The sequence below is a fragment of the Rattus norvegicus genome, chromosome 12, assembly GCF_036323735.1.
Source record: "Rattus norvegicus strain BN/NHsdMcwi chromosome 12, GRCr8, whole genome shotgun sequence".
Taxonomy (NCBI): Eukaryota; Metazoa; Chordata; class Mammalia; order Rodentia; family Muridae; genus Rattus; species Rattus norvegicus.
In genome coordinates this window covers 34,610,166-34,622,751 of record NC_086030.1, presented here as the reverse complement: position 1 = coordinate 34,622,751, position 12,586 = coordinate 34,610,166, and the positions used below count along the sequence as shown (strand labels likewise).

The 12,586-nt window shown below is 49.3% G+C and overlaps 1 protein-coding gene and 1 long non-coding RNA gene across 3 annotated transcripts in view; one reads left to right on the top strand and one right to left on the bottom strand.

Moving 5' to 3' along the window:
- Glt1d1 (glycosyltransferase 1 domain containing 1) overlaps positions 1–10,810 on the top strand; it is a 73,650-nt gene extending 62,840 nt beyond the window's left edge. For both annotated transcript variants that reach the window (XM_222147.11, XM_039090103.2), the window contains one exon: positions 8,947–10,810. In XM_222147.11, coding sequence (XP_222147.4) covers positions 8,947–9,108 — 162 coding nt within the window. In that variant the 3' untranslated portion in view covers positions 9,109–10,810. The remainder of the gene's footprint in view (positions 1–8,946) is intronic.
- On the bottom strand, positions 829–7,205 carry LOC134481183 (uncharacterized). Its single transcript, XR_010056513.1, has 3 exons — positions 7,134–7,205; positions 5,884–6,293; positions 829–4,355 (listed from the first exon to the last, which is right to left on the bottom strand). It is a non-coding gene; the product is annotated as an uncharacterized LOC134481183 (long non-coding RNA).
- Positions 10,811–12,586: the final 1,776 nt, after the last annotated feature.

Sequence of the window (12,586 nt, the reverse complement as noted above, 5' to 3'; positions counted from 1 at the left end):
CACCTAACACCTCCCCTCCCCGAAAGTGAATTCTCTCAGCCTTTATTCATCCTGGTTCATCAGGAGAAGGGACCTTTCCTGTCTGAGGCCCACAGCCTCCCTTTGCTGGAGACAGATGGCACAGCCTGGCAGAGGCAAAGCCCCTAGTGACCCATGGAACCTGGGCTTGATGAATGTGGCTGGATAGAAAGGGCCACCAGATGGGGCTCATGCCTCAGGAAACATGGACGCTGCACCTGGGGTGAGCTCCAGCCTGGACCTCAGCATCTCCTGGGCTTGGTGCAGGCCCGAATACCAAGGCATTGAGGGCCACATCAGGAGAATCCTGCTTGCCAAGAATTCTCCCAAAACCCAAGGGGGAGAAGGTGCATGGTGTCTTTAGTGACCTCCATGGTGTCTTCTGCACAGTCGCCTGCTGACTTGAAAACTTGCCTCTTCATTGTTGCAGAAACAAAGATGGGTTAGGGATGGACTTGCGACTCAGGGAAGGGGCCAACTGTGGCCCAGAGGGACAGAAAGGGAAGGGTTCTTTTTCCTTCCTTCCCTAATCCTTTCAGGACCTTGCATTTACATCTACGTGTACCCTATGAGGGCTCAACCAATCCCACTGCAGGATCCCTCTGCAAGCACAAAGGTGTATGGACAGCTTTGGTACCCAGGTGTGTAGCAGATCTAATGGAATCCTTGCCCTGGGCTGAATCAGAGGAGAACAGTGCTGCTCCGTGGAGTTCACTGTAAAGAAGGTGCTGGCTGGTCAGCACCCTAGAAGTCATCGGGTGTCTCAGGTGTCCCTTAGAGGACGCCCTTGGGCTGTCCCTGGAAGGGTAATGCTGGGGGAGAAGGTGGGAGCTGTAAGCAGGCTCGGTTACCTGCCTGGTGCCTCTCTTTGTGTTTCCGGCTGCCCCCACTTACTATAGGTTCTGTCTTGATGACAGAGCTGAGCTCAGTACCTACCGTGTCCGTCTCTGCAAGGCAGCCCCTGGTCCTCCTAGGGCTGTTTATCTCAGCAGTTACTCCATGCCTTTCTTGGTCCCGAGCAAAGGAACCCGTTTGAAATAATGGAGATTAGTCACACGACTGAGAACCCTCCGTGCTTCCCATCTTGGATAGGGAGTGATATATGTGCTAGGCTGTGCTGGGGTCCCTGCATAGCACCCACCACGTCCTCCTTTTTCCAGACTCACTGGTTGTGGCCCACAGGGGCTGGTCTCTGCACAGAGCGCCATTCCCAGGCTAGCTCCTCTGCAGGAGAGCTCTCTCCTTGGCCCTGGTTAACAGCTGGGTTCCCGCTATAGCAGCTGAACTGTGGTCTTCATGTCTTCTTTTAATCATCTGGGAACGAGCCAAGCGGCCTCTCCTCAGTCCCAAGCTCCTGGATCCAGGGCCGGAAGATGAGGAGGAGCGGCGCTGTGGACCGCTGTCTGCTGGGCAGGACATGGTCTTTGCCCAGGAGCTTGCAACAGATATATATATACATCTTAGTTGCATTCCCGTTGCTGTGCTAAAACACCTCGACCAATTATTTACTTACTTATCGATGTGCTCACAGTTCTAAAGGCTTAGTGTCCATAATGGTATAGATAGCGCCGGCACAGAGGGCAGAAGCAGAAAGCTGAGAGCTTACATCCTTGGCTGCAGTCACAAAGCAGAAGGCAAATTAAAAGTGGCTGTAATCTCAAAGCCGCCTCCCAGTAGTCTGCTTTCCCCCCACCTAAACCTTCCTGAAACAGCACCACCAACTGGGGACCGTGTGCTCCAATGCCTAAGACAATGCCTGGGACATTTCTCGTTCAAGCCACCACACTTGGTGACCTAAAGACCCGCACAAGATCAAGAGGGGCAGGGGCTCCAAGGGAGGGTGTGGCTATTGGTAGGGTTGGTCATAACCCAGGGGATGACCCTAACTCATTTGCTAATAATTTCAGTGGTTTGTTTGTTTGTTTCTTTCTTTCTTTCTTTCTTTTCTTCCTTCTTTCCTTCCTTCCTCCCTCCCTCCCTTCCTTCCTTCCTTCCTTCCTTTTTCCTTTCTTTCTTTCAGAAGGAGATGAAGCTGGGAAGATGTGTTGAGGGCTGGAAGGGGGGAGTATATAGGATTGTGATGCTTTAGATACATATAGAAGACTTTCAAAGAATACATTTTAAATGTTACTTTTTTCTTCTTTTAAGAAAGAAAGGATATAGTCTCCAACAAAATAGAGGGTGACAAAGAAAGAGAGTAAACTCTGGGAACAGTTCCTTACTTGTCTGAAAACAATGGTCGTTTGTATCACTTTTAAAAAAGACAAACAACTTTTTGCAGTTGTCTGAGCAAGGCTCTGCACACCTGCAGCCCAGGAGGTAGCTTTGGTCTGGACCTTCATTTTGTTAGTTGGCTGTGTCCTTTGTGTTTCTGAGGGACTTACTGAGAACGCCCCTTCCCCACTGGCTACTCACTGTGGGATGGGAGGCATGTGGCTTTCGTAAGGCTGAGTTATAGGTATCCATGCTTGTTGACTTCTGAGCTCTCTGAAGACCCGTGTTTCCGTGCATTTTTTTTTTTTTTGGTTCTTTTTTTCGGAGCTGGGGACTGAACCCAGGGCCTTGCGCTTCCTAGGCAAGCGCTCTACCACTGAGCTAAATCCCCAGCCCCCCTGTGCATGGTTTTTATTCTCATTGCCTTGGTGTGGGTACCTTCTCTGCCTTTTACTGATCTCCGTCAGTGGCTTTCAAGGGGGGAATCATTCGTCCTAAAGAAAGCCCCTCCCTCAAGGCCACTTGACCTGCATAAGCCAGCACTCTGGCATGCTCTGTAGTGACAGCTCTGTGGGACCTGTGATCGTTCCAGGCTGACTGACAGTAAATCAACCCCCATTTAGTGTGTGCATTCCACAGACATCTCCCTGAAACCTTTACTCTCTAGGTCTGTCTGGTATAGTGGCCTTTGGTAGGTTACAGACATGCATTCTGATGTTACACACATAGTCTGGACTCATGTGAAGCCATGGAGTATGGGCCAATCGCAGACATCATAGCTTCTGTCCCCTGCCATAACCCCTAATCTTTGTCATGGCTCCAGACCTCTGCCAGTTGTTGGTTGGGAGTAAGTCTTGGGTTTTCTCTGTTCTTCAGTCAAGGGACTATGTTGGGCTCGCCCCACAGCACCATAGTCAGTGTTGGGGTAGAAAATCTCTGCCCGCACCTGGACAATGTACACCAAGCCAACATGGTTCCATGTGGAAAGGTTTAATGAGAGAAGAAGAGTAGGAGAGAGGAAAGGCCAGACATGGGCACATGGGGGGAATAGAAGGGGGAGGGGAGATGGGGAGAGAAGGAACAGGGACAAAGAGGGCACAAGAGCAGTGAAGAGTAAGGGGTTAGAGAGGAGTAAGAGGTAGAGGAGGGAGGAAGCAGCTCCCTTTATAGTCAGGCACCCATAGCTGTTGCCAGGCAACTGTGGGGGTGGAGCTTAGACAGAATACCAACAGTCAATATAGACAAACAGGGTCATTCACTGAAATCTTTTCCTCAGACCACATTACATTAAAAGCTGGTTCTTTCATCAAAGAGGAAGAAGTAAGTTCTGGCCTTCAGTCCTGAGTATTCATGGCGGATTCCCATGTGGGCACTTCTGCTGGTCTAGCTGGGGCCAGCCCAACAATGGTTGTGTTATAGCCAAGCTGGGGCTAGGTCGTCCAGGATGGCTTTCCTCTTGCAGTGGCCTTACAGTTCTGTTCTTGGAGTCTCATCCTCAGTGAGACTGCCCCAAGTAAGTTTTCGTGTCATTTTTCAAGGTGACTTGTAGAGAGAAAAGCCCAAAAAAAACCTAGACTTTACTTCTAAAATTTACTGAAGTTTCCTTCTTCAAAGCTTTGCCTACAAATCAAAACAACACCCCACCTGACATACCACACTGAGGAAAGCAAGACCATGTGTCTCCTGCAGTTTTGGGGTCTGGGGAGTGAGCCTCGACTCTAACAGGAGCTACATAGCAAAGACCCTTGTATAAGAGGACGAGGAACGGGTGGCTGTTGACTTTATAGACAGTCCTTGACCAGGAACAAGTGGGTGGCAAGTGGCTTAGCCACTCACGGGGACAGTATCCAGACTCAGTAGATAGTCACTGCAGAACCACGGAATTTCTTCCTTCCCTTTCCCTCTTCCCTCTTCCCCCTTTCTCTTCCCCCTTCTTCCTTCCTTCCCTCCCTCCTTCCTTCCTTCCTTCCTTCCTTTCATGTGTATGTGGGGGGTGTCAGGCTATTTCTCTTCTTTCCTTTCCCCTCTTTCCCAGTGGTCATTCATTAAGCCAGCCATAAGGTACATCTGATATCTAACTCGGATCTTTCTTGCTTCAAATCCTCTTCTTCAAGACTTCACTGCTAAGAAAATAAATAAATGAATAAATAAATAAGTTGGGTGCTTTATCAGAGCCTATCCACCATCACTCAGGATTTTGTTCTAAAATTATCCTGAGTCCTGCGGTGATAGTAAGCAAGGACCCTGGCTTTAGCCCAGTCTTCCACATCAGATAAATCACAGATACGGACAGCATCGTAAAGTAATATTCTCGAGTGCTTAGCTCGTCGAACAATTTTAATATGAATGCTGTTCTGCCACGTGGTGGAAATAAATATGTTACGTTTTTACGGTGAAAAGAACAGCGGTTTACTAGAAAATGTGTACATAATACATAAAAATAAAATCCCACCCACATAAATGTTGCTATTTATACTGCCAGCTATAAAAGGCATTCAGCATTTAATTAACAATAATTTTGAGGATATGTGGCTGTTCTCTCTTGATGGGAAAGTGCTGTGTGTTGTGTTAATCTCAGGTGCTGTTTCCTGGTTGGCATTTACTCAACCTGACAGAGTAAGGTTATAATGGTAATTGTGTATGAGTTCGTGCATGAGAGTCAGAGTCTTACCTGTGTGCATGCGTAAGCATGTGAGTGGGTGCGTGTGCGCGTATATATGTTTTCAGATGTTGTGGGCACAGGTACACATGTGGGTGGTGGGGTGCCCTGTGGAGGCCAGAGGACATTAGCCGCTCTTCCTCTTGCTTGTTTGTTTTGTTATGACAGGGTCTCTCATGGGCTTGGATTCACAAGGAAGCTAGGCTGGCTAGCCATTTAGTCCCAGGAATCCCCCTGTCTCTGCCTCCCTGGTGCCAAGAGACTACACATGTGTGTAGCCACATGGAAGCCCTTTCCAGTGGGTGCTAGGGTCCTCAGGTTTGCAAGGCAAGCCATTGCCCCAGCCCTGTCAGCATGAGACCCTGTAGTAACTGCCACCACTGTTCTGGCTGACAGTTGAGTCCCATCTGCAAGCCTCACTGTCTCCCTGAGGAAGGGGAGAGTGTCTGAACTTAAACCCAAGCCTCCTGGCTCAGCATTCCTTGCAAGCTTAATGAAAAATGAATGCTCTGCTCTCTCCCTAAACAAGCTTTGATGTCAGAATACATCTTAATTTTTCTAATTATGAGAGGCTTTGAAATTAAGTACTGGTCAGCAGGAGGCTCCCGACGCACCAATTAATAACGCGCATGTGGTCTGAAGGGAAGCTACAAAAGCAGAGGCAAGAAAACAAAACCCAGGACCTTCTCCTGCCGGGTGCATATGACCTGAGGGGGCAGCGGCCTTTGCTCATTCACAGTGAGAGGGCTAGGCTGACTCCATGACAGGCTTCAAATTGGCAGTTAAGGAGACTAGGCCTAAATCTCTGTTTCCAAGAACCAGGTAATTTCAGGCAAGTCCAGGCCTCAGAAGCTGCCCCACCACCTGGCCCGAGGCAAGGACAATGGGGTCAGTAACAGTTTCCAGACTTCCTCAGCAGCAGTTCTCTCCCCTCCCCCCCACCCCACCTAATGGTTCTGGAATGCCTAGAGATAGAGTAACATAAAGCTCACCTGTTCCGGGATTTCTTGGCAACAGTTTCCAGGCCCTACATCCTGGTAACAGTTCTGGACCCCAGAATCCCCCTAATGTGTTTTAAATCGGTACTGCAAAGTTGTTTCTATCTTAGTAATGGGAGACCCCAGCATGCTGGACTTCTGCAGAATAAAACACTCTTTGTGTTTACATACTATTCGAGTCAGGGGTATCATTCTTCAGTGAATCATGGACCCTTACAACAGGTGGTCAGTGTGAACTCAGAGGTGGTAACTAGCATTATGGTAACCACGCAGCAGAGAGAAGTGGTGCAGAACTGGAACACAGAATTGACCCCAAGTCCCAAAGCTTCCTTCTGCACCAGGCATTCATTGCCTGTGGTGTAAAGAGCTTATCTGGACCCAGCGTATGAGCCGAGGGTCTCTACCTGTGGCAATAAAAAACAGAAGAAATCGTAACTCCCGGGTCACTGCAAAGAAAGTGATTATTAATATCAAGTATAATATTAATGTTATATTTATGTTACATATAATATTAAATATTCTACATCAAATGTATAATATTAAATATAATAATTCATATATTGTTGCATGTAGTTTTTCAAAGCTTAGCTCTAGAATCAGCCACTTCCAGCCCTAACCCAAGACCCTTGAATCCGCCGATAAAAGACACACACACACACACACACACACACACACACACACACACACACAACTTGTAACTTTGTAGCTTGCCTTCCCTGGCACAATTGCTGGGCTCAGATAACTCCTGTCCTAAAAGGTGTGCCCTTACCAATTTATTATCTCTGTTTCTCTTCCTGACCTATTCTTAGTGGCCTGTTCCACTCAGTCCCTGCCTAACATCTTTGGCCACCTGCCCATAGCGGAGGTCTAAGGCCTTGCTGCCCCTACCCCGGTCCCCGCCCCCTGGTCGCTTCTCCGCTAGGACCTGGAAGTCCCGCCTATAAATTCCCTCCACCTAGCAATTGGCCCCTGGCCTTCTTTTTTTTTTTTTTTTTTTTTTTCTTTTTTCTTTTTTTCGGAGCTGGGGACCGAACCCAGGGCCTTCCGCTTGCTTAGGCAAGCGCTCTACCACTGAGCTAAATCCCCAACCCCGGCCCCTGGCCTTCTTTATTGACAAATCAAGAGCCAATTGGGGAAATGAGGTTAGTGACAGAACCTCCTCCTACAGTATATTATTTATAATACGTGTTTTGTTATGACTTATACATATTTAATGTATTTGGACATCCTGCTTCCCCTCTTACCCTCTCTTGTCTCTCCTGTTCATTCTCTTCCCTTTGAGTCCGTTTTCTCTCGCTCTCCCGCCCCTCCCCACCTACCCCTCCCCCACCCGCTCCTCCCTCTGCCGCTTCTCCCTGTGTCTTGGTTACTGGTGGCTACATTACTGAAAGAAAGTATCTTTCTTACTTCAACTTTCATTGCTGTGATTAAAAAAAATAATAGTAACATCAGAACCAAAACCAACTTGGGGAAGAGAGGATTCATTTGGCTTCTAAATCCTGATCACAGTTGATAGGCTTTTTTGCTCCCCTGAAGAAGCTAATTCAGCCAAATTAAAAGCAAAAAGGGGGGTGGGTATTTGGGAATGGGCTCCTCGTGAGTTCACCAGTCCCAGGGGGTGAGCGTGGAGGAGGGGGATGTTGGTGGGATTGGGATTGGAGGGGTGTCGCTGGGGAGGGAAAATGATGTCTGCCACATGCTGAGCTCATGCCTGTGTCGGGGATGGGGGATGTTGCTGGCTGGTGACTTTGTGTGAGGGGGGGTTGGGACAGCTGTCAGGAATGCAGCTTTTTGTGGCCCTTTCCACTCCCAGGCTCTCAAGTGGGCAGGGTTGGATCTAGAGGGAGGGATGAAGCTTGCTGGACCAGTCTGGGAGCAGGGCAAGCCAGGGACTCCCAACCAAACAACAGTTTATTGTCAGGGAAGCCAGGAACTCAAACAGGGCGGGAACTTGGGGGTGAGAACTGAAGCAGAGACCGGAGACCACGGATAAAAGCTGCTTCCAGGTTTGATCTCCATGACTTGCTCAGCCTGCTTTCTTATAACACTCAGGACTACCTGCCCAGGGGTGGACCACCCAACAGTGGGCTGGGCCTTCTCACATCAAGTTTTTGTTCTTAATATTATCATTACTATTATAAAATGCTTGATAAACTTGCCCTCGGGCTATGGAAGCATTTTCTCAACTGAGGGTCTCACCCAAAAAGATGTGACGTTGATCAATACAGATCTAATCGGGACACTCTACCCCCTATCAACCATGAGCCAATTACAGATTGTCAGGAAGGGGTGATCTGTCGGGGACCGGACTGCCGGTCTAGGGGGCAGTGATTGGCTCCTTAATCCATGACAGGATATCACTGGGCCCAGTCTTCTGCAGGTGGACCACAGCTGCACCCTTCCACAGCCCTGTACCCCTTCCTCCAGCTATTCCCATCTTAACAGCCCACATGGTGTTCCCTGAGCCCGGAGGGTGTGGTGAACACATCCCACAGAAGGCTGAATCACTTATATTTTCACTGTGACCAATGTGCCAGTCTCTGCGTAACCACCGCCCACTGCAGAGAGAGGCCAAGAGATGACTCTCATTGGACTAGGGAAGACTGGGGAGGGGCATGATCGACAGCTCCACGGTTTCCCGGTGGACGTTCTCAGCAGGTGGCTATGGGCACAGATCTGAGGGGATGTGTGTTTGTGCACGTTGTAAGTACAGGTCACTGCAAAGCTGTGACAAAAATAGTGTGAATACATGGTTGTGGACATGTCATGCCCTGGTGTGTGTGTGTGTATGTGAACGTACCACACACGGAGGTCAAATGACAACTTGTAGGACCCAACTTTCCGCCATGTGGGTCCTGGGGATCCAACTCAGGTTGTTAAGCACGGTGGCAAGCACCTTTACCCACTGAGCCATCTTGCCACCTGACTGACATATACAGTGTTTCTTCATCCCAATGCTTGCATTACTCTGATCCCCGCCCCCCAAAAGTGTGTTTCTCCAGGGTTCCCCCTTCCACCCATCACTCATGTGTTTCTCATCCACTTCCTGTTTTTCAGGAGTTTATTCAGTTGGCAAAGAGACTGGTTAGCGATCCCGCACTGGAGAAGGAAATCGTGACCAACGGAAGGGAATACGTGAGGACACATCACTCCTGGCAGGTGGAAAGAGACACCTACCAGCGCCTCATTGGGAAGCTGGAGGCGTGCTCGGAGGATTAAGTGATGGAAGTCTGTGCTCGCCACATCTGTCCCAGTAACTGTCAAGTGCTCAGCTCTGGGTAGATGCCACGAAATGGGACCCAGTCCTGGACTACTGGGACCCTAGAGTCTGCAGGAACACATCCACCCCCAACTCTCCTCCTGTGTGGCAGACAGTTCTGCTGTGCTTACAGCTCAGTTCTGGACGGACTTATAGCTCACTTCTGAGAGTGCTTGTAGCTCAGTCCCAGAGGTGCTTACAGATCAGTCCTCAGTGGACTTGTAGGCTCACTGCTGAAAGTTCTTATGGCTCAGTCCCAGAAGTGTTTGCAGCTCAGTGCAGGAGATGGAGGTGTATCTCAGGGGCCTTAGGAGGAGTGTTCCAAGAACTGCTTTTACACCTTGTGGAGGCTTATTTATAAGCAACCACAGAGCAGACCCTTCCCCTGCCTTCACAAAGAAGAAACAAAAAGGCCAGGATTGTCAATGGAGTGGAACCGGCAGCAGTTTTGATATGATCTTGATCTGCAGGCCACCGCGGGATCCTGATGGGCATGAGAGCGGCGGCAGGGGTGAGGGGAGGGGAGGCAAGCTGTGGCTGGCACGCTAACAAGCTCTGGACAGGCTGTAGCTAGGTTGTATCAGGTTGCCTTGCTTTTCACTGGTGCACAGGAGAACCTAGCAAGCTTTCCAAAATAGGCCCTGCCCACCAGTATGACATCACAAGGAGCCTGGACGATGATTGGATGGCCCCCACAATGGAGGCTGGAACCTTGAATTCAGTGTAGGCGTTCTTCCCTATGACTGCTAGGGAATTGAGGATGAGTTTTGACTTGAAGACTCCAGGCAACGGTGGTATCCAAGGCTGTGACAAGAGGTCACTGGGGTATGGGAGGTCAGCTTTAGGGGATATCTTTTGATGAGATCTCCCTACAACAGCGCTCCGTACCTCCAGTGGCCCCTTCCTTGAATTTCAACAAGGCTGTGCTACTGTGAGCAGGATGCGGAATAGCCACCTGTGCTAAAGCAAGCAGCTTGGAGGAGGAGGGAAGAAGAATGCAGCCAAGAGCTACACGTGCATAGAAAGTATCAGGCTCTGGAGGAAACGGAGGAGGAGTCCGAATCCAGATCATATTTGCTCCAACTCAGAGGCACATCTGGGCCTTTTGCTTTTCTTAGCAGTAGCAAGCATCTCCTTTTAAGAGAAGCAGGCTGGAAGGAGGCAAACTTTGTAAACCAGAACTTCAGGGATGAAATCAGAGCTCGATTCTATAGGATGCAATTCTCGGCTTTCTAGTCTGTACCTCACATCCAGCACCGTCACTTTCATGAAGGCTCCAGCGGAGGCAGCAGCAATCCGGATGCATTGCGCAATGAGAAATGTGTCCATTTCCTTAGCCCGAACTGAGCTGGGGTCTTACCTCTCTGGGCACAAGAAGGGGAAGTAGGTGGGAGGGGAGGTTGAGTAAGGAGGCCTGAATCTCCAGAGCAGCTCTTCTGAGCCCAGAGTTCAAACCCACCTCCGGAGAGGTGTGTAGAGGATTCAAAGGTCAGGTGTCACGTTTGTTTACAAGAGCGGGATGCTCTGAAATGCTTGCCCCTCCTTTGCCTGGGGATGACATCACTGCCTAACTACTCTGCCAGCATCACTAAGCTACATCTGCAAATGCACTTTGGGGAAGCAGGGGTTCTTAACTAATAAAGCACGTTACCATCTGCCATATATATATATATATTTTTTTTTAAAGCTGTTTATTTATCCCAGAATCACCTCTTGTGAGGAGCAGCCCCTCCCCCAACATGGTCCCTTAAGAAAACAAATACAGTACTTGAATGTCTGATCAGTGGGGTTCAACAGGAATTTATATTGAAGTGTGACACCTTTCCTTTCCCATGCTAGACACTTGAGGAACAGATAAAGAGCAGCAGTTTCAGCAGACAGTTTCGAAGTGCTAGTCTGTACTGGTTGGCTCTGTTTGGTATCCTACCCCAGGGCAAGGGACTGAGGTGCATATTTTAAATATCAAAGCAGATCTGGCCTCCAGGTTCTCCCAGCATCCCTCACTCCCTACCTGGCACACCCTGCCCCCAACCCTGAACTTTCCAGCCCGCGGTGAGGGAATGGGGTGCTGCCCTTCCCCTCAGAGACTCCTCCTTATACCAAGCAACTTAGTCTCTCCTCACGCCCACCCCCTTCTCTCTTTCTCTCTCCTTCCCTGCCCCACCCCCCACTCCTTTTCCCATTGCATCTTCCCTGGCCTTGATTCTTGGGGCCAGTGAACTAGCCCACCAGGGAGAGCAGCTTCCCAATAAACCTGCCTTTAATATAATCTAATCTGGCTTGAATTGGCTCATTTCACTGGCGGCGGAGAAATAAGCTATCAGGCTCCATTGCTCTGAGCCCATGCAAAGAAGCATTTCTACAGGACTGTTTGGCAGAGTAAAACCGCTCCCTTCACGTCTGGGAACTAAAAGTGAAAGAGGAGGCAGTCATCCCGGAAGCCACCTCAAGTGCAGATAATGACCCAAAGACCAATCTCTTAAAGATTCCACCTCCTCAGAGCAGCACACTGCAGCTGTCCTTTCAAGTGAGCCTATAGGGTAGACTGCTGCAGGCCTCTCTGTGTGGGGGACACTTTCTCCACGTGGGCCCAGGAGGGAGGTTTGCAAATGTTACATAGGGAAGTATCTTACCTTTAACAGAAATGCTTGGGGTTGCTGCATGACCTCCCTGGAAAGGCTCCTTGTGACTGAATCTGCCTCCCTCTCATTTATCCACAGCTCCCTATCCGAGCACAGCAGGTCAGTTAATGCATAAGGCACAGAAATGAATGGGCTCGTGATGGAAAAGTAGAACTGAGCTGGAGATACAGAAAACAATATATGAGGGGAGTTAAACTAAAGCTTTTGTAAGAAACCCACTTCTGAGAGGACCCCCTTTTCCTAGGTCTGGCATCTTCTTAAGGGGTGGCCCCAAGTGCTTCTCCATTGGCCCCACCTCCCATCGCCACTGAGAACTGGGATTCCAACGAGTGGATCACAACTGTATTTCCAGGACTTGGAGGAAGTGGGAGGGTAGGTGGGAAGGGGGTTGGGGTCAGGGATTCAAGGTCAAAATTGGCTACAGAGGAAGGTTCAGTGCCAGCATGGGATATATGAGTCTTTCTCAAAAAGCACCCCATCCCATTCCGCAAAATATTCAAACTGCGGGGGCACGTTTCCAGTGAACACCTTGGCAACACCTCCACTCTTCCACTCTGTCAGTAAATCGCCAGTCCCCCTTGCACCCCTTTAGAGCAGTGGTCCTCAACCTTCCTACTGCTGTGACCCTTTAATACATACAGTTCTTGTCCTGGTGACCTCCGACCATAAAATTCTTTTCATTGCTACTTCGTACCTGCAATTTTGCTACTGTTAAAAATCGTAATGTAAACATCTGATATGCAGGCTATCCGGTATGCTAACCCTATGAAAGGATCATTCAACCCCCAAAGGAGGT